Source organism: Anolis carolinensis, unplaced genomic scaffold (genome assembly GCF_035594765.1).
Source record: "Anolis carolinensis isolate JA03-04 unplaced genomic scaffold, rAnoCar3.1.pri scaffold_7, whole genome shotgun sequence".
Lineage (NCBI taxonomy): Eukaryota > Metazoa > Chordata > Lepidosauria > Squamata > Dactyloidae > Anolis > Anolis carolinensis.
Window position 1 is genome coordinate 6,699,479 of NW_026943818.1, and position 27,279 is coordinate 6,726,757.

Consider the following 27,279-nt stretch of genomic DNA (forward strand, 5'->3'; position numbering starts at 1 on the left):
TAAAACCTGTTGGATCATCGATGGTCAGTCGAGGAGGGTAACTTGTAGAGTTGTGCGCGGAATTCTTTCCTACCATTTCTACCATTTTTTTTGTGTCTCCCGCTTCTTTGGAACACGAAACAGGAAGCTCCCTCCCCGCACGAAAATCTGCTTGACATGAAAGCCTGCTTTCGTCTGCAGCCGAGCACCTCCCACCTCTTGCCTTGGAAAGAGAGTGCATGTGTGGCAGGGCATGGCCCAGAGTATGCCTGCAGCTGAGCGCCTCTTACTCTCGAATAAGAGGCGCTTGGCTGCAGGTACTGGCAGGCACTTGTGCTTTCCGGACCTGCCTGAACATCATGCCACATGTACTCTCCAGTGCTTGCAGCTGAACACCTCTTACTCTAGAATAAGAAGCGCTTGGCTGCAGGTCCTGGCAGGTGCTTGTGCTTTCCGGACCTGCCTGAACATCATGCCACACACGCACTCTCCAGTGCCTGCAGCTGAGCACCTCTTACTCTAGAATAAGAAGCGCTTGGCTGCAGGTCCTGGCAGGTGCTTGTGCTTTCCGGGCCTGCCTACACACCATGCCACACCCGCACTCTCCAGTGCCTGCAGTTGAACATTAGAACGTTCTGTTGCACAGAAGGTACTTACTCTCTTCTTGTTCTTCCCATATTTATTTGCTTGAAGGAATCTAGTACATCTGAAGGACTATCTTGAAGCTCTTCGTGGTACCGTTATTGCTCCTGTTGCGGAGCAATTTCTCATTTTTTTTCCTGGGAAAACCATTGTTGGAGGAAACCTTAGCCCAGGATGGATGATGCTATAGGAAAACCTAGTCTTTCTATATTAGTGACCACTTCATATTATCATAAGCACCATATTCACCAGTGTGAATCAAAGAAATGGAGTGGTCACTAAGTGGCCCAGACAGACTTTGCGGAGAGACTCTTGGAGCAATACTTACCTCAGGTCTCATATGTTTCCAAATGAGTGGGAGATCAAGTTTGCAAAGCCTTTGTGGGTTCTGGTTTGTGACAATGTCAGGATGTTTGCCACTCTCTCGCTTTAGCTCAGTTGGTGCCTGTTTCTCTGATTTTGTCCATGGTATATGTGTGTATTTATGTGTGCCTTCAATAACGGTTGTCAATTTATAGACAACTCATTGAACTTCAAGATACGTTGCCATCGCTTCTGAAAGACAGCCAGCCACAAAACATTTTGTGAAGCCAGCAGAGAGTCGTTTCGGTTTTCTTGTGGGAATCATTGCAACCCAAACTGTGAACGAGCCAAGCTTGTAGCCTTTGCAGCATTCCCTTTTTTTTTCTGGAAAATCATTTGGAAGTGTCTCTCCTAGAAAGATGTTAAATAAATAAATGATTTTTGCTGTTTATTTTTAAACATTTGTTGTGAGAGTTAAAGATGTTTATGGAGAGGTGGAATGTGCAAGCAGGTCACTATATACTAGCTTGGGTACGCGGCGTTTCCCAGGTTAGTTGAAAAAAATAATTTAATTGTACAAAATACAATTATGTAAATTTTCTAAAACATTTAACCTACTGATGCTTCCATTAATGTAATTTTATTGTTATCTATTTTTATTTCTGAAATTTACCACCTCGGCTTATACTGGAGTCAATGTTTTCCCAGTTTTTTTGTGGTAAAATTAGGTGCCTCGGCTTATATTTGGGTCGGCTTATACTCGAGTATATACGGTAATAATCACACAGTCCTAGACACTTGGGAAGTGTCCAACGTGTGATCCAATACAACAGCCAGCAGAGTAATAATAATAATAATATATAATAAGCAGAAGCTTGGATAAGCGAATATGTTGGATAATAAGGAGGGATTAAGGAAACGCCTATTAAACATCAAATTAGGTTATGATTTTACAAATTAAGCACCAAAACATCAACAAATTTGACAGAAAAAGTAGTTCACTACGCAGTAATGTTATGTTTTAATTACTGCATTTACGAATTTAGCACCAAAATATCACGATGTATTGAAAACATTAACTACAAAAATGCGTTGGATAATCCAGAACGCTGGATAAGCAAGGCTTGGATAAGTGAGACTCTACTGTACATAAGGTTGTGGGTGAACTACAACTCACATCATGCCAGGTTAAGCCCAAGAAACTCCCATTAGTACTTAAAAGTTTGTTATATTGGGCAAGTTTGCTCTGGATGCATTGTCAGTGGGGTTCAGTGTGTTCTCTGGCTGTAGGGTGAACTATAACTCCCACTATGGTGACTCAGTCCCATCAAACTCCTCCAGTAGGTTGAGTTAGTCATTGGGGTTCTTTGGTCCAAGTTTGGTCCAGGTCCTTCATCGGTGGAGGTCACAGTTTCCCTGGTTGTGGGTGAACTACAACTCCCAGAAAGGAAGGTCTGTTCCCTAACCCCTCCAGTAATCAAACAAATTCAACAGAAAGGAGGAAAATGAACACGATCTGGCTACCAGTATTTTTTTTAAAAAAAACTCTAAAATCAGGGCAGTAAATAAAGAACAACACTCAGAAATCAGAGGAATTCCAGACAGGAAACAGGAGCAGCTAACACCTCCCAACAAAGGATTCCCCCAGGCTTTGAAGCTGCAAGTTATAATGATAAATACACACAAATGTCTATACTAGACAATGTCGAAGAGATAAGCAAACACTATCTGACATGTAAAGGCCACAGAAATAGTCAGGCCTCTCTGAATATAGAGCTATCTTCTTTCTATGTAAAAAAAAAGATAAGCAAATACTATAAAGGTTCAAAACATAAAATGCACTATGTAATTTAGAGCATCATGTATATACATTATAACCTGAGAGTTAACAACAATAATGAAAATAATAAGTACAATCAACTGTTGTAATCCACAGTAGTATCTTCCAGACTGTAATGTTTAAAGGAAACTGTAATTATCAAGGCTCAAATGTGGAGTAAAGTCAAAACATATCAAGCAATTAAACATTACAGTCTGGAAGATACTACCCACACTTCAAAGCGCCTCTTGGATTAATGCTACGACTCCAACCACTCCACAAAACGGCCAGACTTTCACACTGCAAGGCTATTCACTCCTATTCCACCTGGCCAACAAATAATTCCCATAAGCCACAGCAACGCGTGGCCGGGCAAAGCTAGTGTGTATGTATATGTGTGTGTGTGTGTGTGTGTGTGTGTGTGTGTGTGTGTGTGTGTGTGTGTATATATATATATATATATATATATATTCCACTTGCCTAGTTTCCAACAGACCTCACAAACTCTGAAGATGCCTGCCATAGATGTGGATGAAACATCAGGAGAGAATGCTTCTGGATCATGGCCATTCAGCCTGGAAAACTCACAGCAACCCACAGGGTCTTACATTTAAAAAAAATACTTAACAGGCCAACTCTGGGTACAAATACCAGTCGTAAATAAATTGCCTGACTTTGTTGGACGGGACAGCAAATCTTTATTGACTCCAAGTGCTTTGAAAGGTACAGAACAGCTATACAGAGATGACACAAACTTTTTTTTGTGCTTCGACAGTTCCAAACACTGAAATTTCAAGAATGAAAAACAACTCCAGCGACAGAAATATTTTTTTAAAACCTCACTTTTTTTTTTGGTTAAATTATCATTTTCATATATACGTTAACTGAGGAAAGCAACAAAAAACAGACTTAAAACGAAACAGAAAAAGGAGGGGAAGACCCTGAAGCAGTCGCAATGCTACGAATTTAATTTTCTTTTGTAAACAAAGGCGGGAAAACTGGGGCGGAGTGGGCGACGAAAGAGCTACCGGTGCAATATGAACACAGCCTTTGCCCAAAGGATATATATGTAACTAGCTGTGCTCGGCCACGCGTTGCTGTGGCGTGGTCTGGTGGTTAAGATCCCTCTGGTTAGGAAGCAGCCTGGCTTTGAAGCTGCAAGGCTGTTCAGTGGTTTTCAAGTTGGTAAGCAATTGGGGGTTTTCTGTTATTTAGACTTTATTTTTCTAGGTTTTTTGATTGAAAGACATAGATTGGATGACTATGTCTTTTGTGGCCAAATTTGATGTGATTTGGTTCAGTGGTTTTTTTGTTTACTCCATGGGAAAAATGCACATTACATTTTTATATAGATAGATAGATAGATATTGTGATTGATATATATATATATATTTATCAATATATATATATATATATATATATATATATATATATATATATATATATATATATATATATATATAAAAAAAAATAAAAATAATAGTGTGGGCAAGAAAATCAGGATAAATGGGTTATGATGCCCTTTAGTCTTTCTATTGATGTTCCAAAACAATCTTTTCCAAGTGGATGTCTTCTGGATGCGTTGGACTACAACTCCCATCACTAGACTGCATGATGGGATATATAGTCCAATGTCTAGAAAGGGCATCCGTTTGGATTAGGAAGAGAAGGCAATGCCTTAGAAGAGGTTGGAAAGCGGACGAACCAAAGAGAAGGTAAATGGAAAATTGCAAAGGGAGTTTTGACAAGCAAAATGCAAATCTATATATATATAAAAGGGTAATGAAATTTTGGCCTAGGACAAAACAACAAAACTACACATCCCAGAAACACTAAACTTGGCAGCACAATCCCTCATCCATGCCTCTACGTTCATACAACAAAAAGCTCCAGCTACTCCAGAAAACGGCCAGGCTTTGAGACTACAAGGCTATTCCCTGCTATTCCACCTGGCCAACAAAGGATTCCCATAAGCCACAGCAACGCGTGGCCGAGCAAAGCTAGTAATATATATAATAACCATTTTAATTTCAAGCAATTCCTCCTATACAACTATATCTTTAGTTGGGGGAAATGCACAAAGCAAGAGATGGTTGACGGCTGGCATGATGCACAAGTGTTTACTACTGGACAAGCATGGCTAATAATAATAATAATAATAATAATAATAATAATAATAATAATAATAGTCTGAAGTATCCGACGTGTGATCCAATACAACAGCCAGCAGAGTGCCCGCTGTGGACTCATCTTGTTGTGTTTCAAATAATAATAAAATAATAATAATAAATACTCCAAAGGCGCATGGGTGAAACGTCAGGAGAGAATGCTCACGGAATAATGGCCATACAGCCTGGAAAACTCACCGCAACCTAGTGATCCTGGCCATGAATGCCTTCAACAAAACATCATCATCATCATCATCATCATATTATTATTATTATTATTATTATTATTATTATTGGCAGCCCAGAAAACTCACAGCATCCCAGTGATTCCAACAATGAAAGCTTTTGACAACACAATCTCAAATATAGATCTTTAATATGAAAGCTCTGCTCTATGGCAATGCAGCATGTCAGATGAAAAGACCGAATTAAGGGACTATTGCCCACATATATACTGTGTGTGTGTATATGTGTGTGTGTGTGTGTGTGTGTGTGTGTGTATATATATATATATATATATATATATATCTTATTTGCAATATTAAATTGAGCATCCAATAATTTTCCTTTGCTAGTAGGCTGGTTCAAAACCCAAAGAAAACACCAAATTAAGGGACTATCACCCACTATATATGTGTGTGTGTGTGTGTGTGTGTGTATACTAGCTGTGCCCGGCCACGTGTTGCTGTATGGCAAGTATGGTGGTATGGGAAATAAAGTATCTTATATTATCTGCTTAGAACTGGATTATATGAGGCCCCTTCTACACAGCTGTATAAAATGCACACTGAAGTGGATTATATGGCAGTGTGGACTCAAGATAATCCTGTGCAAAGCGGATAATATAAGATTATAAATGGGTTATATAGCTGTGTGGAAGGGCCTTGAGTCTGCACTGCCATATAATCTAGTTAAAATCAGATAATCTGTATTTTATAGGCAGTGGGGAAGAGGCCTAAGTGAGACCTAACTCTGCCTGTCCCCTGGGCTGAGTGGGTTGCTAGGAGACCAAGTGGGCGGATCTTAGCCTTCTAACTGGCAGCAACTGGATAAAAACAATTATTCCTCTCCCTCTAATTAGGACTTTATTTTTCTTTTCTTTTTGTTGTATGAACATAGAGGCGTGGATGAGGGGTTGTGATGTCAATTTTTAGGGTTGTGGGGTGTTTAGTTTTGTTGTTTTGTCCTAGGCCGAAATTTCATTACCCTTTTATATATATATAGATATAATTGAGGATCCAATAATTTTCCTTTGCTAGCAGGCTGGTTCAAAACCCAAAGGGGCTACACACAAATATATAAATATAAATATATGCTAGAAATGGGAGGGGAATGTATTTATTTCTTTGTCGGGCGAGTTTAGGGAGGATCCAGGCATGCCAGCATTGCAAACGTCACAGCCTTTTAAATGAAAGCGAGGAGAGAAACTTTGGGTTCAAAGCCTTCCTGTAAGCCCACAACCTACACAAATAAATAAACCCCAAGACGACAATCCCAACGACAGCAGCGCGAAAGGGTAGGTTGGAAAAGGGAGGAGATGAGATTATTACATTTAGGTCCAAAATGCAAGCGGTTTCCAAACGCAGAGAACATTCACAGTTTGCATCTGAGGTTTTCGGGAACGAGGATCACATAGCCATAAATAAGGTCACGAGCATTCACCCATCCAGGCAAAAAGAGAGAGAAGGAAGAACACAAATCAAGGATTGAAAAATACATTATTCAAAAAATAATTATCGTCGTCGTCTTTGCCACACGGATGGAGCGATGGATTCGTCGGGAACGGGGTTTCGGTTGTTGGCGGTTTTATTTCATCGGAATACATACGGAGATAATATTTATACTATAGAATATATTATTCTTTTCTTTTCTTTCTCTTTTTGTAACCTTTAGACACAATGCATATTGATTATTTTTTGTTTGTTTGTTTGTTCCTGTCTTATTTACTTTAGCTTCAAATGGAAAGGGAGGGAGGATGACAGGGAAAGGAAAGTTCACCGAAACACAAGTCGAGAGGACCGGGAGCGCAACGACGGGGAAACTGGGATACGTCGACCAGAAGTCGTTGCATTTTGTGTGAGCGGATGCAGAGGGATCGGGAAATGGAGGAGAGAAGGACAAACGGGTGGATTCCTTTAACTACTGCTGTCTTCCTCCGTTTTATTCAGTTTCTTCAACGTATCCAGCAGTTTCTGTGGGGTGAGAACATGAGTGGATCCTGGAAAGATCGAAGGGAAGACAAGGAAACTAGGATTAGATTGCGCTTCTTCGACAAAGCTTGTTCGAAAAACATAGGGAGAGCGGCAGGGTATGGAGATTTTCAATCTATTCACAATAATAATAGGAGGAAAGGGGTCTCAGGCCTCCCCCAAAACCACAGTGAAATCTGAACGAATCATATATCCTAATAAAAGGAAGGAGGAGACACGTGGCTGGCGAGAGCTCTGGAGAGCTCTCGACAGCCTTGTGTTTCTGCCTCTGTCCTCCTCTCACTAAAGCACACAGAAATCTATAATACGTGTAAAGATACAGTTGTCCTATTACTAACTAATATACAGAATAGAACAATGGTAACAGACAAATTATAATCCTTACAGGCGCATGAGTAATACACAAATACAAACTGTTTACAGCATTACATCAAACATTATATTCATGTTTGTATGTTTTTTCAGTAACAGATAAGTATGTTCAATAACTGAGTACAACACTTTAAATTCCAGTATTGTCCCACGTAGATAAAAGTCTTAGAAATGCATGGTCAAAGGAATAAACAACTGTATATTGTAGTTCACACTTTAGATAAATTCATCATAGTCCCATGTAAGATAATGTTTTGGAGATGCGCAAAAGGAATGTAAAACATAAAGGAATGTAGAACCAAGGAATGCAGAACAACAAGGATTCCCGGGTATTTTGTAACCCTTGTGAACCACAATATACAGTTGTTTATTCCTTTGACCATGCATTTCTAAGACTTTTATCTATGTGGGACAATACTGGAATTTAAAGTGTTGTACTCAGTTATTGAACATACTTATCTGTTACTGAAAAAACATGCAAACATGAATATGATGTTTGATGTAATACTGTAAACAGTTTGCATTTGTGTATTACTCATGTGCCTGTAAGGATTATAATTTGTCTGTTCTATAATTTGTACAGTTCTATTCTGTATATTAGTTAGTAATAGGACAACTGTATCTGTCCTCCTCTCAACCTGGGGGTGTGGGCCGCAGCTTCCACATGTGGAAAGGAGTGCCATGACAAATGAGACCCCAACTTGACCAGTTTATTATACTCACAGGGTCCACCCCACCCCAAGTTTATTTATTTATTTATTTACTACATTTATATTCCGCTCTTCTCACCCCGAAGGGGACTCAGAGCGGCTTACAAATCAAATGAACATACAATATAATACTAGCATAGCACAATATAAGCATTAAATTACTATATTGTACTATATCATTATATGGTAGTATTATTAGTAATATAGTTGCTCTCCCATTGACGGTAGCACTTAATCAACTTCCTTGTTTACAATATTCACTCGTTGCACTTTACCCAGTTCGTTTTATCCCGTCTTCTTGGGTGCCAAATCCATGTTTTTACTATGATTAACATTTTAAATTTTTACTATGTTTAGAGTGTTAATTTAATGTCTGTGCCTGTATTTTCTGATGTTATTTTATTTTGGTTTTCTGTTTTATCCGGGCTTGGCCCCATGTATGCTGCCCCGAGTCCCTTCGGGGAGATGGAGGCGGGGTATAAAAATAAAGTTATTATTATTATTATTATTATTGACCGAACACATCTCCTCTTACAAACCAACCCAGGCACTGAGGTCAGCAGAGGATTAATGTGGATGTTTGTTTGGATTTTATGTTATGGGGAAAGAAGGAAACCTAGCAAACACATATATGTTTCCCTATTGATATCACTTAAGGAACAGTTGTCGTTGTAAATAATAGAAAGGTTACACTCCATGTAGGTGGTTTGTAGTATCATCATCATCATCATCATCATCATCTTATTATTATATTATTATTTATTTTTTTGTTATCATCATCATATTATATTACCATTAGCATCATCATTATATTATATTATTATATTATTATATTATCATGAACATTATATTATATTGTATTATTACTATATTATTATATTATAATTATTATTTATTATTTATTGTTCTGTTATCATCATATTATATTATGTTATTATTAGCATCATCATTATATTATATTATAATATTATCAACAACATTATATTATATTATATTTTTATTGTTTTGTTATCATCATCTTATTATTATTATTATTATATTATTATTATCAGAATCATTACATTATATTATATTATTATATTATTATTATATTAATGTTATATTATTATATTATATTATTATTTATTGTTTTGTTATCATCATCTTATTATTATTATTATTAGTATCATCATTATATTATGTTATATTATAATTATATTATCATCATCAATGTTATATATTATATTATTATTTATTGTTATTTATTGTTTTGTTATAATCATCATAATCATCATTATATTATATTATAATTATATTATCATCAACAATGTTATATATTATATTATTATTATTTATTGTTATTTATTGTTATCATCATCGTCATCAACAACGTTATATTATATTATACTAGCTGTGCCTGGCCACGCGTTGCTATGGCAAAGTGGTGGTGTTATTGGTTAAAAATTATTGTGTAATTTTTATTTGACGTTATTTGTATTTTTTAATTAATTTTATTGTAATTTATCTTTTTATTTATTATATTTTATTATTTTCTTGTATTATTTTTAGTCATTTTCTGTTATTATAGTATTTTATTGTATTATTTTTTTAGCGTTTTTAATTATTTTTTTAGTGGTTTTTATTATTTTTTATTGGGTTGCTAAGAGACCAAGTTGGAGGAGCTTAGCCTTCTAACTGGCAGCAATTGGATAAAAGCAATTATTCCTCTCCCTCTAATTAGGACTTTATTTTTCTTTTCTTTTTGTTGTATCAACCTAGAGCCGTGGATGATGGGTTGTGTCGTTAAATTTCGAGGTTGGGGGGCCTCTAGTTTTGTTGTTTTGTGGGTCGCCGTGATGCCATCACTCTTTTATATATATAGATAATATTATTATTATTATTTAATGTTATTTATTGTTTTGTTATCATCATGATCATCATCCTGCTTTTCTCTCTCATCTGACATGTTTGGAAAGAGAGGTTTGTGAGCCCATTAATGGGTAACTCCCAGAATAGCTGGCTCTATGCTGCCAAATAATGCAGCTCAAATTGCATTATACGGTCAGTGCAGAGCCATACAATTCAGCTTGAACTACATGGAACTGAGTTATATGGGTCAACTGCAATATAGCTCACCGTAGATCCATACCATTCTCGTGTTATCAGTATCCGGTGGAAGCATCCACCAATTTGGCGTTGCCGCCTTACCTGTTGCCACGCAACCCAACAATGAACATCATCATCATCAACAACAACATTATTATTATTATTACTGGAAGAAATGCTTGCAAAATGTAAGCCTATGGAGCTACGGAGGCATCTAGTGCGGAAAAAAAAGAAACCGAAACCAAAAGAAACCCCATGGAGGTCTCGCCAAGAACTACGTGCTCTAAACGGATGAGGCATGGGGTGTGCGGTCAGCTGTGGGTTCAAGTGTGGAAAGAGAGAGATCGAGAGAGAAAAGAAAAAGAGAGAGTCGTGGCGACAGCGTCTGTCATGATGAGTCCCGCAGAAGGGAAAAAGCCAAAGTAAACCAAACGCTGTACTATCTACACTTGAAAATGTGCATTTTTTTGAGATATGAAGAAGAAGAAAAGGGTTGAAAAGGTGGGAGAATAAAGAGACAATCGCTGGGAGTCAGACATTACTGGACAAAATTGGCCCGAAACAACAATATCCACGATAAATTGGGCTTGGGAGAAAGCACAGTGGTGTCTCTCTTGATTGTGATTTTTTTTTAGTCAAAAAAAGGATCCCATAAAAAAACCCTAGACCTACACAATGGCTATATTTCACATTTGTGGTGGTGGTAGGGGGATAGTAGGGTTGTGCATAGATTTAGTTTTCTTCGGTACTTCGGGATCTCATAACGGTAAGGGCCCTCCCAGTACGAAAACCCACCCGACATGAAAACAAACGGAGCAAGTGCCTGCCTGCAGCCAAGCGCCTCTCCTCTAGAGTAGAAAAAACAGCTTTAAAGAAGCCTCCTCCTCTAGAGTAGAAACAGGTAAAAAGCCTCCTTAAAGCACACATGCCAGCCTGCAGCTGAGCACCACTCCTCTAGCATAGAACCAGATAAGAAGCCTCCTTGAAGCACACATGCCTGCCTGCAGCTGAGCAGCACTTCTCTAGCATAGAACCAGATAAGCCTCCTTGAAGCACACATGCCAGCCTGCAGCTGAGCATCACTCCTCTAGCATAGAACCAGATAAGAAGCCTCCTTAAAGCACACATGCCAGCCTGCAGCTGAGCACCACTCCTCTAGCATAGAACCAGATAAGAAGCCTCCTTGAAGCACACATGCCTGCCTGCAGCTGAGCAGCACTTCTCTAGCATAGAACCAGATAAGCCTCCTTGAAGCACACATGCCAGCCTGCAGCTGAGCATCACTCCTCTAGCATAGAACCAGATAAGAAGCCTCCTTAAAGCACACATGCCAGCCTGCAGCTGAGCACCACTCCTCTAGCATAGAACCAGATAAGAAGCCTCCTTGAAGCACACACGCCTGCCTGCAGCTGAGCACCACTCCTCTAGAGACAGGTAAGAAGCCTCCTGAAAGCACATGCACACTTGCCTGCAGCTAAGCGCCACTTCACTAGAGTAGAAAAAACAGCTTTAAACAAGAAGTCTCCTTAAAGCGTGTGCCTCTCCTCTAGTAGAAACATGTAAGAAGCCTCCTTAAATCACACATACCTGCCTGCAGCTGAGCACCGCTCTTTTAGAGTAGAAACAAGTAAGAAGTCTCCTTGAAGCACACAGGCCTGGCTGCAGCTGAGCGCCACTCCTTTAGAGTAGAAACAAGTAAGAAGCCTCCTTAAACCACACATGCTGGCCTGCAGCTGAGTGCCACTTCTCTATAGTAGAAACAGGTAAGAAGCCTCCTTAAAGTACACACGCCTGTCTGCAGCTGAGCACCACTCCTCTAGAGTAGAAACAAGTAAGAAGCCTCCTTAAACCACACATGCCGGCCTGCAGATGAGTGCCACTTCTCTAGAGTAGAAACAGGTAAGAAGCCTCCTTAAAGCACACACACATGACTGCATGGAGCACCATTACCTTCCCGCCAGAGCGGTACCTATTGATCTACTCACATTTGCATGTTTTTGAACTGCTAGGTTGGCAGAAGCTGAGGCTAACAGCGGGAGCTCACTCCGCTCCCAAGATTCGAACCTGCGACCTTTTGGTCCGCAAGTTCAGCAGCTCAGCACTGAAAGTCTTCCGGAAACTGATCACAATTGGTTCCAGTTCTGGCTAAAGAGAAGTTCACGATAGAGAGGGGGGTGGGTTGAGAGAATAGGTGGTGGGGCACATTTTCAAAATCATAGTGTGTTACCTTTTTGGAAAAAAAAAATCAAGCAAGCATTTTCTCATCAAAAAAAAGAACACCCCCTCCCCAAAAAAATGGAAAAGGGAAGAAAGAAAGAACGAGAAAGAGTTAGAGAAAGAGAAAAAAGTCATGTAAGAAATCAAAGAAGCCCTTCCGAAAGGGGAAAGAGTTTCTTTTTCTATAATAAGCTGCTTTTACTTTTTTATTTGCTCTCTTTGGCTCTCATTCCATTGTTGGAGCCTGCTCCTCAAAAGATACCCTAGTGGAATCCCTGAAGTCGGGGTGCCTCAGATCCATGAGAAATTTGGTGGGGTTAAGAATGTGAGTAGAACCTGCGGGAGAACACAGCACTGACTGCTTGCACAGAAGAATAAATCAATCAATATAGAGACAGAGAGAGAGACAGAGATTGTTCAGAAATATCACAATTGTCGAGAACATGCCGGGAGGAAAAAAAAAGAAGGAGAAGAAATCGTTAAAAGGCCGCCACACATTTCTTTTACGTCCGAAGCAAAAATACAGCAGAATGCAAGCTGGCGGAGATGTATCAAAGGAGCCGAATGAGACAAAGTGAAGATACATGAAAGGAAAATAAACAAAGCTTATTGCTGACGATGATCGAATGATCGGAAAAGCTTCGGCACAGCATGAGTGAAAGGCGACGGACGAGGACTGGGTTTCGGCAGTTGGCGTTGGGCCTCCGTTATCTATATTTGCCCCATCTGCACTGACCGATAGCAGTTCCAAACCGGTTCTGGAAGGAAGTGGTTTGGATTCGCTGTGCAGATATCTACACTATGTAGCACCATATTTGTTCCAGGGTTACCAATGTCATTTCCTAATTGGTGCTATCATAAAAACATGCTTATATGTTAATGCTTATACTACTGAGACTCTACTGTAATAATAATAATAATAATTATAATTATAATATACTTATATATTATACTTATACCACAGATACTCTACTGCAATAATAATAATAATAACAATATACTTATATTATATATTATACTTCTGCTACCAAGACTCTACTGTAATAATAATAATAATAATAATAATAATAATAATAATAATAATAATAATATATTATATATTATATTTATTCTACCGGGACTCTACTGTAATGATAATAATAATAATCATAATAATATATTATATATTATACTTCTACTACTGAGACTCTACTGTAATAATAATAATAATAATAATAATAATAATAATAATAATAATAATATACTTGTATTATATATTATACTTATCCTGCTGAGACTCTGTAATAATAATAATAATAATAATAATATACTTTATTATACATATACTACCGAGACTCTACTGTAATAATAATAATAATAATAATAATAATAATAATAATAATAATAATAATAATATACTTGTATTATATATTATACTTATCCTACCAAGACTCTACTGTAATAATAATAGTAATAGTAATAATAATAATATACCTGTATTATATATTACTAGCTGTGCCCGGCCACGCGTTGCTGTGGCTTAGTCTGGTGGTGTTGGTCAGTCTACATTAGGTTGTATTTATGCTGTGACCTCCACCTTCTTTATACTCACATTAGTAGTAGTATTTGAAGTCTGTTACCTTCTTCAATTTTTGTGTTGATTGATAATTGCTTGAGATCCCTGTTGTCTTTGGTTTGTTGTTAATTGTAATGTCTGATTCTGCTGAGTGCGGTTTATATTTTTATTGTGGTACAATAGTCTTTTTTTTTTTTTTTGCCTGTGTAGGTGTTTATTATTATTGTTGTTGTAGTGATTATGAAGGTACTGTATTGTTTTTTGGAGGCCCAGTTTAGCACTGACTGGCCTCTCAGCCTCAGTGCCTGGCTGTTTCTTGCCTGTGATGGTGTTGATTCTTATTGTTGTTGTTGTTGTCATTGTTATTATTGTAATTGTTTTTTTGGAGGCCAAATGTGAATGTAGAGATTGGGGAGGTGGATGAGTTGTGTTGTCAAATGTTGTATGTGGTTGTGTTGTTACAACTGAGAGGCAAGGCTTTTGTGTTGTGTTGCGAAGTTTTGTATTTCTGGGTCGTTTAGTTGTGTGCCAAGTTTTGTATTTCTGGGGCGTTTAGTTGTGTTGTTATAGTCACGATGCATTGTTGTGAGTTTTGTGGGTCCGGATTGTGGTTTGGTGGTGTGGTTGTGTTGTTACAATCAGGAGGGAATGCTTTTGTGTTGTGTTGCCAAGTTTCATATTTCTGGGGCGTTTAGTTGTGTTGTTATAGTCATGATGCGTTGTGAGTTTTGTGGGTCCGGTGTGGTTTTGTGGTGTGGTTGTGTTGTTACAACCGGGAGGCAAGGCTTTTGCATTGTTTTGCCAAGTTTTGTATTTCTGGGGCGTTTAGTTGTGTTGTTATAGTCATGATGCGTTGTTGTGAGTTTTGTGGGTCCGGATTGTGGTTTTGTGTTGTGGTTGTGTTCTTACAACTGGGAGGCAAGGCTTTTGCGTTGTGTTGTCAAATATTGTATTTCTGGGGCGTTTTGTTGTGTTATAGTCCCGATGCGTTGTTGTGAGTTTTGTGGGTCCGGATTGTGGTTTTGTGGTGTAGTTGTGTTGTTACAATCGGGAGAAAAGGCTTTTGTGTTGTGTTGTCAAGTTTTGTATTTCTGGGACGTTTAGTTGTGTACCAAGTTTCGTATTTCTGGGGCGTTTAGTTGTGTTGTTATAGTCACAATGCATTGTTGTGAGTTTTGTGGGTCCGGATTGTGGTTTTGTGGTGTGGTTGTGTTGTTACAACCGGGAGGCAAGGTTTTTGCGTTGTGTTGTCAAGTTTTATATTTCTGGGGCGTTTAGTTGTGTGCCAAGTTTCGTATTTCTGGGACGTTTAGTTGTGTTGTTATAGTCATGATGCATTGTTGTGAGTTTTATGGGTCCGGATTGTGGTTTTGTGGTGTGGTTGTGTTGTTACAACCTGGAGGGAAGGCTTTTGCGTTGTGTTGCCAAGTTTCGTATTTCTGGGGCGTTTAGTTGTGTTGTTATAGTCACGATGCGTTGTTGTGAGTTTTGTGGGTCCTGTGTGGTTTTGTGGTGTGGTTGTGTTGTTACAACTGGGAGGCAAGGCTTTTGCATTGTGTTGCCAAGTTTTGTATTTCTGGGGCGTTTAGTTGTGTTGTTATCGCATGATGCGTTGTTGTGAGTGTTGTGGGTCTGGATTGTGGTTTTGTGGTGTGTTTGTGTTGTTGTAACCTGGAGGCAAGCCTTTTGCATTGTGTTGCCAAATTTCGTATTTCTGGGATGTTTAGTTTTGTTGTTATAGTCACTGCGCCCGCAACTTTATCCTTTTATATATATAGATAGTTATACTACCGAGACTCTACTGTAATAATAATACTAATAATAATAATAATAATAATAACAATAATAATAATAATAACAACAACAACAACAACAACAATAATAATAATAATAATAATAATAATAATAATAATAATAATAATAAAATAATCCAAAAGAGACCCAAAATCAGAATGCTGCCACCCAGAGAGAGCATGAAATGAGAGCTGGCTTTTGAGGGGCTGCTTACAAATACGAGAGCAGAAACGAAAAGTACATTGTTAAAACGTTAGAAGGGAGACGTTACCTGTGAACCAACACATAGCAAATGTGGACACACACACAACAAACAGCAAACAGATCGGTGAGGCAAACATGGGCAAATGGATTGATTCATGAAGCAGGAGCGGGGCAGGGAGATGAAAGACGGGGCCGGCGACGCGAAGGCGGGGCCGAGCGCGACTCCGCCCACAACCAGACTCACCTATTAGCACCTCCCACTTCCCGCTGGCTTGCGTGACTTCGTAGGCGCAGCGCATCTCGCTCATGCTCACGCCCCCCAGGATGAAGATGATGATGCGGGGACCGCTGCGGTACTCCCCGGGGGCCTTGTTCTTGTGCCAGTGGCCGTAGCGGGCACTGGACGGAGGCCGGAGAGAAGAACAGAAGGAGACGGAGGAGAAGAAGAAGGGAGAGACACCAGGTGGAGGCGCCACTCAAAACAAATCCCATGCTTCAATACAGATTGATACTTATAATAATAATAATAATAATAATAATAACAACTTATTATTATTAATAATAACTTATTAATAATAATGACTTAATAATATCAGTAACTCAATAATAATATCTTAATAATAACTTATTATTATTAAATTATTATTATAAGCATCAATAATAATAATAATAATAATAATAATAATTTTATTTTATACCTCGCCTCCATCACCCCGAGGGGACTCAAGGGACAAATATAAAATGAACATAGAGTAATATCAAATACCGAAAAACGCACAAATGAAAATTAAAAGACATAAAATAAAGTCACAATCATTAGTAAAATACAAGTTAAAACACAGCAATCCGTACAATAACACAATAATAATAATAATAATAATAATAATAATAATAATAATAATAATAATAATAAACTTAATAATAAGTTATTATTAAGTTATTATAAGCATCAATCTACATAACGTAATAATAATAACATAATAATAATTCAATAATAATAACTTATTATCGCCGCCCTGAGTCCCTTCTGGTGAGAAGGGCGGGATAGAAATATTGGAAATAAATAAATTACTAAGTTATTATTATTATTATAAGCATCAATCAGCATAATAACTTAATACTGTAATAATAATAACTCAATAATAACTTAATAATAATGTTATAATATTAATAGTAATAATAATTTAATGATAATTCAATAATAACTTAATAACTTATTATTATTAAGTATTATTATAAGCATCAATCCACATAAGTAATAATAACGTAATAATAATAACTCAATAATAATAATTGAATAAAAATAACTTATTACTATTAAGTTATTATTATTATAAGCATCAATCCACATAACTTAATAATAGTAACAACTTAATAATAATTCAATAATAATAACTTAGTAATAATGTTATAAGAATTAATAATAATAACTTAATAATAATAACTTAATAATAATAACTTATTATTAAGTATTATTATAAACATCAATCTGCATAATAGCTTAATAATAATAATAATAATAACATAATAAAAATAATAACTCAACAATAACTTATTATCATTAATAATAATAATGACTTAATAATAATAATAATTTATCAGTCATGGTATTTATATTTTCACCAATCTAATGGAGATTCAAGACTCCTCAAGACTTGGCACCCGCAAGCATGCACTGGGCCCTAAACATCTGCTGAAGTTTGGTGGATACCAAAATGCATGGATGCTCATGTCTCATTGTATGCAATGGCATCCCTCATACAAAATGGCTAAACTACTAAACAACTAAAATGAGATTCTCAAAAGCTTTCATGGCTGCAATCACAGGGTTGCTGTGAGTTTTCCGGACTGTATGGCCATATTCCAGAAGCATTCTCTCAATGTTTTGCCCACATTTCGCCCCAGTGATTCCAGCCATGAACGCTTTCGACAACACATTATTATTATTATTATTATTATTATTATTATTATTATTATTATTATTATTATTATTGACCCATCCTCATCAGAATAACTCGAGGTTCCACCTGAGACACGTTCCTCCTACCTGACTGCTGTAGTGCTGAAGGAGGCTGAGGATCGGGTGGAGATGTACGGGTAGTGTTTGGTGTCCAGTTTATCCTCAATGGCATCCTGGGAAGAAGAAAAAGGCCCAAGTGATTGATATTTCTGGAAAATGTTCTGCAAGCCATGCATGGTCCGGGAAAGCAGTGCTTACTGGTGCAACATGTTCCCAAATAACCAAACCGAATCTAAAGTTGGTACTAATGTTGGAGAATGGTTCCTGGTCAAAGCGGTCCTCTTTGTGTTTCTCATTCCTGATCTGGGATCTATCCCGACAGAGGTACACCTATCCCAGTGGTTCCTAAACTTATTTGGCCTGCCGCCCCCTTTCCAGAAAAAATATGACTCAGCGCCCACTGGAAAGGGGGCGTGGCTTAGAGGGGTGGGTGTGGCTCCTGCTCAAGAGGGCGGGGCTGAGCCTCTCCCCTAGTCCAAGATGCAGGGTTGGGAGGGGAGGTGGGCAGGGCCACAATGGGAGGCCAGGACTGGGATGGGCGGAGTTACGAGCACTGAGGCAGGGCTGAGCATCTATCCCTGTCCTGCAGTAGCTGCGGGGCTAGAGGAGGGGGCGGGACTTCTTCCCAAGTGCCTGACAGAGCTGAACCTCTATACCCCGCCCCCATGATCTAACAAGCACCTCAAGAGAGGTATAGAGGCTCAGCTCTGTCTCGGGCTCTTGGGAAGAGGCCCCGCCCCCACCCCTAGCCCCACCCTTTAGTCCTAAAAGGCCTTTCAGGAGAAATATAGAGGCTCAGCCCTGTCTCGGGCTCTTGGGAAGAGGCCCCGTCCCAGCCCCGCCCTTTAGTCCTAAAAGTCCTTTCAGGAGAAATATAGAGGCTCAGCCCTGTCTCGGGCTCTTGGGAAGAGGCCCCGTCCCAGCCCCGCCCTTTAGTCCTAAAAGTCCTTTCAGGAGAAATATAGAGGCTCAGCCCTGTCTCGGGCTCTTGGGAAGAGGCCCCGTCCCAGCCCCACCCTTTAGTCCTAAAAGTCCTTTCAGGAGAAATATAGAGGCTCAGCCCTGTCTTGGGCTCTTGGAAGGAGGCCCCGCCCCCTTCCCTAGCTCCGCCCTCTGTGTCCCAACAAGCGCCTCAGGAGAGGTATAGAGGCTCAGCCCTGTCTCGGGCTCTTGGGAAGAAGCCACACCCACTCCTCTAACTCCGCCCCCTGTGTCCTAACAGGCACCTCAGGTGCCCAGCCCTGTCTCCGGCACTTGGGAAGAAGCCCTGCCCCTCCTCTGGCCCCGCGCTTGTCTCCTAATAGGTGCCAATAGGTGCCCAACTTTGATTCCCATATTCAGAAGCTTTAACGCCAAAGCCTCACCTCCATAATATCTTTGACTACCGGGGTCCATCGGGAGAGCTGGTAGGTCTGCTCGCTGATACGCTCCTTCCTTTCCGGCTTGCTTCTGCGGCGTAAGGTGGACTGCGTAGACAAGATTGAAAACAACTAAGATGGAAAGGGTCTAAACCAAAATAAATAAATAAAATAAATCCTTCCACTCACAGGGACGTGGCTGGATCACTAACAGCACATGACTACACTACAATTCCCGGTGACCATGAAAGCTGGAGGAACTCTGAAGTTCCAGAAAGGACGTGTCCCCAAGCTTTGTGTCTTCTTCCTCCCGTTTGGACCACAACAGTACCTTGTGAACAAGTTGTTCATGAGGGAACATCCTTGATAATGTCGGGAAGAGGTTTGGAAATATGTTTTGGGGGGTTCTCCGCATCTTCCCGAGGGTCCAAAGGGCAGAAACAGATCCATCCCAGCTGCCCATCCCAAGGCAGAAGGACTTACATCTGTAATAATGGGTATCCCAAGGTGCGCCATGTTGGTGATGATCTCACTATCCTCCGGTGGGATTTGGGCATGCTGGATGAGCTTGTTGAGATTTTCTTCAGTGATGCCTGAAGAAAAGAGACAAGAAGAAGATGACACCATTGATTAAAACATGAATCCGTGAACGTGAGTATCAGACTGTCCCAAGACCTTAAGCATAGATGTGGAATTAGACGCAAGATCCACATGATAACACAGTGTTGTCTGATCTGGCCCTCAAGTAAACAATCTCTTAATTTAAGGACCCCACAAAGCCAGGAGGTCATATCTCTGACACCTGTAATCTGGTTCCCTCCTCCCAGAGACTGAGTCTCCAACTTCTACTAACTTTAGGTGTGTTCCCAGGGAAAAGATTGCTCCCTTCTAGCTCCTTATCTGGTGTTGCTAAGGCACGACTAGGGGAAAGGTCCTCTCTCTTGCCACAGCATCTTGCTGCCTGCTGTGCTCTGCAGTTGTTTCACTTTCACTAGGCACAGACCCATTATCTAAAGAAGAATCCTTATCTAAAATCCCCTCATTTCCCTCACTAAAATACCTGTCAGTTCTCACAGACTCTGGTAACACAATCCCTCATCTTCAGTCTCTGGCTGAACTACAACACACACGATCCAGCTACTAATCCAGTCAGTATTGGTACATGATCTTCTCCTCTGCTACCGGCAGCAAAAGAACTACAGTCAGACCCTCCTACTGTCATTCCCCCAACTCTCTCTCTCTCCAAACCACAATTTGGACAGAGGTTTTGCCCCCCCTATGTAGGTGCATCTCCTACCATTCTTGAGAAAGACATAGAGCAAGATGATACGGATCTTGTCGTAGGTGCTGACGTTTGCATCCAGAAGGATGGGGACAATGGCTCTCATGGGATCCTTGATCTTCTCCCCTTCGGCATCGGTGCCCATGGCCAGGTCCTAAAGAGCAAAAAGTCAACAGTGGAAGGAAATAAGAAAAGAGGCAGAAATCTGCATTACAGGCGGATTAATTCCACCAAAGACATCTTGCCCCAACCTTGGTGATCTTGCATAGCGTCAAAATCACCTTGAACTGCAAGCCAAATTACCTGTTCAACTCGGCAAAGCTTGTCAACGGTGCCTTGGTAGTGTTTCATGCAGTCTTCGGCCAGGTGAAGGTGAGTGGAATACTATAGAGGAACAGAAGCACCACAAAGACATAAAATATTTACAATATATTCCTGGGATAAGAACACAAATATACATATACTAGCTGTGCCCAGCCACGCATTACTTTGGCGAAGTCTGGTGGTATGGGAAATAAAGTATTGAGGAATTGGTGGTAGTTAAGGTAAAGGGTAAAGGTGTTCCCCTGTAGAGTAAAATCTCACTTATCCAACATTCGCTTATCCAATGTTCTGGATTATCCAACGAAGTCTGCCTTTTAGTAGTCAATGTTTTTGTAATCAGTATTTTAAATGCATTGTGATATTTTGGTGGTAAATTTGTAAATACAGTAATTACTACATAGCATTACTGCGCATGGAACTACTTTTTCTGTCAAATTTGTTGTATAACATGATGTTTTGGTGCTTAATTTGTATAATGATTACCTAATTTGATGCTTAATCGGCTTTTCCTGAATCCCTTCTTATTATTCAACATATTCACTTATCCAACGTTCTGCCAGCCTGTTTATGTTTGATGAGTGAGACTCTACTGTATATTTATAATCTTTTATTATCTGCTTAGAACTGGATTATATGAGGCCCCTTCTACACAGCTGGATAAAATGCACACTGAAGTGGATTATATGGCAGTGTGGAGTCCAGTTCAAAGCAGATAATATAAGATTATAAATGGGTTATATAGCTGTGTGGAAGGGCCTCGAGTCTACACTGCCATATAATCCAGTGCAACTCTGCTAATCTGTATTTTATAGGCAGTGGGGAAGAAGCCTAAGTAAGGCCTAACTCTGCCTGTCCCCTGGGCTGAGTGGGTTGCTAGGAGACCAAGTGGGCTTAGCCTTCTAACTGGCAGCAATTGGATAAAAACAATTATTCCTCTCCCTCCAATTAGGACTTTGTTTTTCTTTTCTTTTTGTTGTATGAACGTAGAGGCATGGATGAGGGGTTGTGCTGCCAAGTTTAGTGTTTCTGGGATGTGTCGTTTTGTTGTTTTGTCCTAGGCCGAAATTTCATTACCCTTTTATATATATAGATATAAACCTTGTGCCAAAAACAGATACAGAATTGACATACAGTAGCAGCATTACTGGACGTTTTAATAAAATAAATAAAAGTGATGCAATCGAAGCGAAGAGTTAACCAAACCACCACGGCACACCACGCTGAGCGGGCTTTAAGAGGCAGCTGCTTAAAATCCGAATGTACCTGATGGTCCTTCTCAAAACGTACCTTGCTGAGCTCCTTCTGATACTGGGGCATCTTCTTCAGCATCTGGGAAAGGTCCCTCATGGTGGTCTGAAAGGGACAAAAATGGGCCGGTCACCAAGGAAGCAGATTGTTTTCCAAATGTACCTTGGCAGAACAATGGTCTCTTCCAACCCATTTGTGATTCTATGAAGGTACTATTGTTGGATCTTAGATCTGACATCCCAAAACAATGATGCTCTCTTCTGCAACGAATTCCAAGCTACCACATTGCATACATATCAAGAATGTCAACATACTTATACACTATACAAAATCCCAGAATACTTGTAAAGTATCTACACAAACACAAGATAGTCTATGTACAAAGAAAATATGTTCAAATAACATATAATATTATTAAAGTTCCCCGTACAAAGCTCAATTTGACGATTTGTCTGGTACTGTCAAATTGAGCTTTGTATGGGGAACTTTAATAATATTATATGTTATCTGAACATATTTTCTTTGTACATAGACTATCTTGTGTTTGTGTATAACATACTTATACAAGCAGATGGATAAACAATGTAAATCCATGGCCAGAATGCCCGTGTTTCGAGATTGAAACAAGACATTTCCTCTGTTGACCCATTCAGTTCTTGGGTCAACACTGAAGCCATCTGATATTAGGGATGCAAACCTTCACAAATGAAAATAAGGGTTTTTTATAACGATTTTCTCCCTGCTGTAAGAAAACCAAAGTCTATTCTGCTCAAAATTCACTCAGTGTTGTTTCTACCCTGATATCAGAAACAGTGACGATTCTCATCAGTCCAAGATGCTTCCCACCAACACTTGGAGAAGAGACTTGTTTTTCAACCATTTCCCTGCCCCTGACTCGTCCTTCAGCCAAAACTTACTTTTTCACCAGTACTCATCCTTTTACTGGAGGAGAAATCTTTCAGAGAGCGAGTGACCTCCCTAGAACGGAAGGAGAACCAGAGTGAGACATCGAACCTTTGTGAAAGTCACTGTTGTGCTCCACACACACACACACACACACACACACACACACATATACACATATACTCATACATATATATACACATACACACACATATATACATATACATATACACATACATATACTCGTACATATATATACACACACATATACACACATATATACACATACACATACATATACTTGTACATATACACACATATATACATAAACACACACATATACTCGTACATATAAACACACACACATATATACATACGTACACACATATATACATAAACACACACATATATATACACATATATACATACATATACTCGTACATATATACACACATATATATACACACACACACATATATACATATACACACATATACATACATACACACACACATATATGCACATATATATACATATACACAAATATATACACACATAAATACATACACATACATATACTTGTACATACACACATATATATACACGTATATATATATATATACACACACACATACATATATCTATATACAATAGCGTCTCACTTATCCAAGCCTCGCTTATCCAAGCCTCTGGATTATCCAAGCCATTTTTGTAGTCAATGTTTTCGATATATCATGATATTTTGGTGCTAAATTCATAAATACAGTAATTACAACATAACATTACTGCGTATTGAACTACTTTTTCTGTCAAATTTGTTGTATAACATGATGTTTTGGTGCTTAATTTGTAAAATCATAACCTAATTTGATGTTTAATAGGCTTTTCCTTAATCTCTCCTTATTATCCAAGATATTCGCTTATCCAAGCTTCTGCCGGCCCGTTTAGCTTGGATTAGTGAGACTCTACTGTATATAAAAGGGTAATGAAATTTCGGCCTAGGACAAAACAACAAAACTAAAACATCCCAGAAACACTAAACTCCACACTGCCATATAATCCACTTCAGTGTGCATTTTATCCAACTGTGTAGAAAGGGCCTCATATATCCAGTTCTAAGCAGATAATATAAGATACTGTACTTTATTTCCCATACCACCATACCTGCAACAGCAATGCGTGGCCGGGCGCAGCTAATACTAGCTGTGCCTGGCCACGCGTTGCTGTTGCAAGTATGTATACACACACACACACACACACACATATATACTTGGGTTATCTGGAATAGCTCAGGGCTTATGGGAAAATTAATTTTGGACTATTCTAGGAGCTCACGGGGCTGCAAGCAAAGACCTGCTACAGTCCTCATGCCCTGCATTTCCTCCCAGAAAATACATTAAAAGTATAGAAATAATAGTAGAGCGATCCCTCCCAGGAAGGACTCTTACTGGGACACTTCGGCAATGTGTTTGTGGCGCAAAGTAACCCAGAGGTCATCATCCTCATCCAGCAGAACCTCCTTGACCCGAGCTTCTCCAATGCCACTGGTCTCATACCTGGAGACGAAGAAGATAAGACAGAAGGCCTCATCAAAAGTCAAGAACGGACCTGTGGAGATGTGGCAGGGAGGAATCTTTTTATCCCACCGCTCCCACCAATTGGTGGAGATGTGGGGTAGAGGAATCTTTTAATTACTTATATTATTATGTATTTAACTATATCCACTGCCACCAATATAAATATGTTTTATTTAACCGCTGCCACCAATTGTGGAGATGTCAGGCAGAGGGGAATTTATTTCTTCTTTCTTCTTTTCTTATTCACTTAGATGGTAGCGTAACTTAGTTTTGAATATATGTGACAGAGGCTTGGATATTGGAAAGAACAAAAAATAAGTTTATTTCAGGCACAGAGCTTAGTGGTTACAGTAACTTCTTTAAAGGCACTTAGATAATGGTTGCAAAGCTATTAACTGATCACTTTGGATCTAACTGGGACTTCTTCCCCTTACTACTCAGACTCTACAAATAAACCTAAACAAGTCACCTAACTTGCTTAATTTAACACCACTAGAGATCTGAGTTCCCCTGGTTTCCCTAACTTGGAACCAGGGTCTTCCCTGTGACTAAAAATCACAGACTAAACTGTTTTTTAAAACATTCCCTCCTTTTCTTCCAAACGGCGGTTGGCTCCGCCCTCGTTGCTATGATAACCTGCCTCAGAATGCTGAGCTGGTTGCCATCCCCCACGCACTGGTAACTAATACTTACCCTTTTAAACATAGCTAAACATGACTTTTAAAATGAAATTAAACAAACATGACATCTATAAATCAAAATAAAAACACACTTCTTTACAGGACCATTGAGGGTTGCGTCGATGAGCCGCGAAAATGAGGGACCCTTACTTGTAGACGTCGTTTTCGATGGGCAGGAGGTCATAGCTCATGGCTTGGAAAGTCAGTTCATGGAGCACCGGGGAGGATGGGTCAAAGCCGCGGTCCAAGATGATGAGCTGCGAGCGAGCTTTGTCTGGACCCTGAGGAGAGAGAAAGGGCCATTTCTCTCATGGGTCATCTCTAAAGGGATCAGTGATTCCCAACCTTTGGGCCTCCAGGTGTTCTGGACTTCAACTCCCACAGTTCCGGGAGTTGAAGTCCAAACCACCTGGAGGCCCAAAGGTTGAGAACCACTGAAATAGATGGAGCCCATCCTGACTCCTCTGTCTGTTACGCTGGAGGATCTACTGCACTCACCTCACCCATCGTGGGGTCGTCTGCTTTGTAAGCGTCCAGTTTGTCCTGGATCAGCTGGGCCAACATGGCGTTGTCTTTGTAATCCCTGTCGAGAGGAGGTGAAAAATAAGATACAAGGAGATCAGGACTCACCTGGAGTAGTAGCATCTGGTTCTGGGAGCAACAATAGATAGATAGAAAGATAGAAAGATAGAAAGATAGATAGATGGAGGGATGGAGGGATAGATGGAGGGATGGATGGATGGATGGATAGATAGTTAGATGGAGGGATGGATGGATGGATGGATGGATGGATAGATGGATGGATAGATGGAGGGATGGATGGATGGATAGATAGAGGGAGGGAGGGAGGGAGGGAGGGAGGGATGGAAGGAAGGATAGATGGATGGATGGATGGATGGATGGATGGAAGGAAGGAAGGATGGATGGATGGATGGATGGATAGATGGATGGATGGAGGGATGGATGGATGGATGGATAGATGGATGGAAGGATGGAAGGAAGGCTAGATGGATGGATGGATGGATGGAAGGAAGGAAGGAAGGAAGGAAGGAAGGAAGGAAGGAAGGAAGGATAGATGGATGGATGGATGGATAGATGGATGGATAGATGGATGGATGGATGGATAGATGGAGGGATGGATGGAGGGATGGATGGGTGGATGGATAGATGGATAGATGGAGAGATAGATGGATGGATGGATGGATGGATGGATGGAAGGATGGATGGATGGAAGGATGGATAGATGGATGGATGGATGGATGGATGGATGGATGGATGGATGGATAGATGGATGGCTAGATGGATGGATGGAAGGAAGGAAGGAAGGAAGGAAGGAAGGAAGGAAGGAAGGCTAGATGGATGGATAGATGGATGGATGGATGGATGGATGGATGGATGGAAGTAAGGATAGATGGATGGATGGATGGATGGATGGAAGGAAGGAAGGAAGGAAGGAAGGATAGATGGATGGATGGATGGATGGATGGATGGATGGATGGAAGGATAGATGGATGGAAGGAAGGAAGGATGGAAGGAAGGATAGATGGATGGATAGATGGATGGATGGATGGATGGATAGATGGAGGGATGGATGGATGGATAGATGGATAGATGGAAGGATAGATGGAGGAATGGATGGAGGGATGGATGGATGGATAGATAGATGGAGGGAGGGATGGATGGATGGATGGATAGATGGATGGATGGAGGGATGGATGGATGGATGGATAGATGGATGGAAGGATGGAAGGAAGGCTAGATGGATGGATAGATGGATGGATAGATGGATGGATGAATGGAAGGAAGGATGGATAGATGGATGGATGGAT

At 39.7% G+C, this 27,279-nt stretch overlaps 1 protein-coding gene across 2 annotated transcripts in view; it reads right to left on the minus strand.

Moving 5' to 3' along the window:
• Window positions 1-6,233: 6,233 nt before the first annotated feature.
• Window positions 6,234-27,279, minus strand: part of stxbp1 (syntaxin binding protein 1) — a 45,258-nt gene continuing 24,212 nt past the window's right edge. The window contains exons 8-20 of one of the 2 annotated variants that reach the window (XM_062959655.1): window positions 25,949-26,033; window positions 25,601-25,731; window positions 24,642-24,749; window positions 23,208-23,268; window positions 22,330-22,395; window positions 21,022-21,102; window positions 20,734-20,872; window positions 19,920-20,029; window positions 19,443-19,544; window positions 18,106-18,191; window positions 16,303-16,457; window positions 12,708-12,841; window positions 6,234-7,129 (exon numbers count right to left, since the gene is read on the minus strand). In XM_062959655.1, coding sequence (XP_062815725.1) covers window positions 12,732-12,841; window positions 16,303-16,457; window positions 18,106-18,191; window positions 19,443-19,544; window positions 19,920-20,029; window positions 20,734-20,872; window positions 21,022-21,102; window positions 22,330-22,395; window positions 23,208-23,268; window positions 24,642-24,749; window positions 25,601-25,731; window positions 25,949-26,033 — 1,234 coding nt within the window. In that variant the 3' untranslated portion in view covers window positions 6,234-7,129; window positions 12,708-12,731. The remainder of the gene's footprint in view (window positions 7,130-12,707; window positions 12,842-16,302; window positions 16,458-18,105; window positions 18,192-19,442; window positions 19,545-19,919; window positions 20,030-20,733; window positions 20,873-21,021; window positions 21,103-22,329; window positions 22,396-23,207; window positions 23,269-24,641; window positions 24,750-25,600; window positions 25,732-25,948; window positions 26,034-27,279) is intronic. The other variant, XM_062959656.1, reaches the window with a different exon arrangement.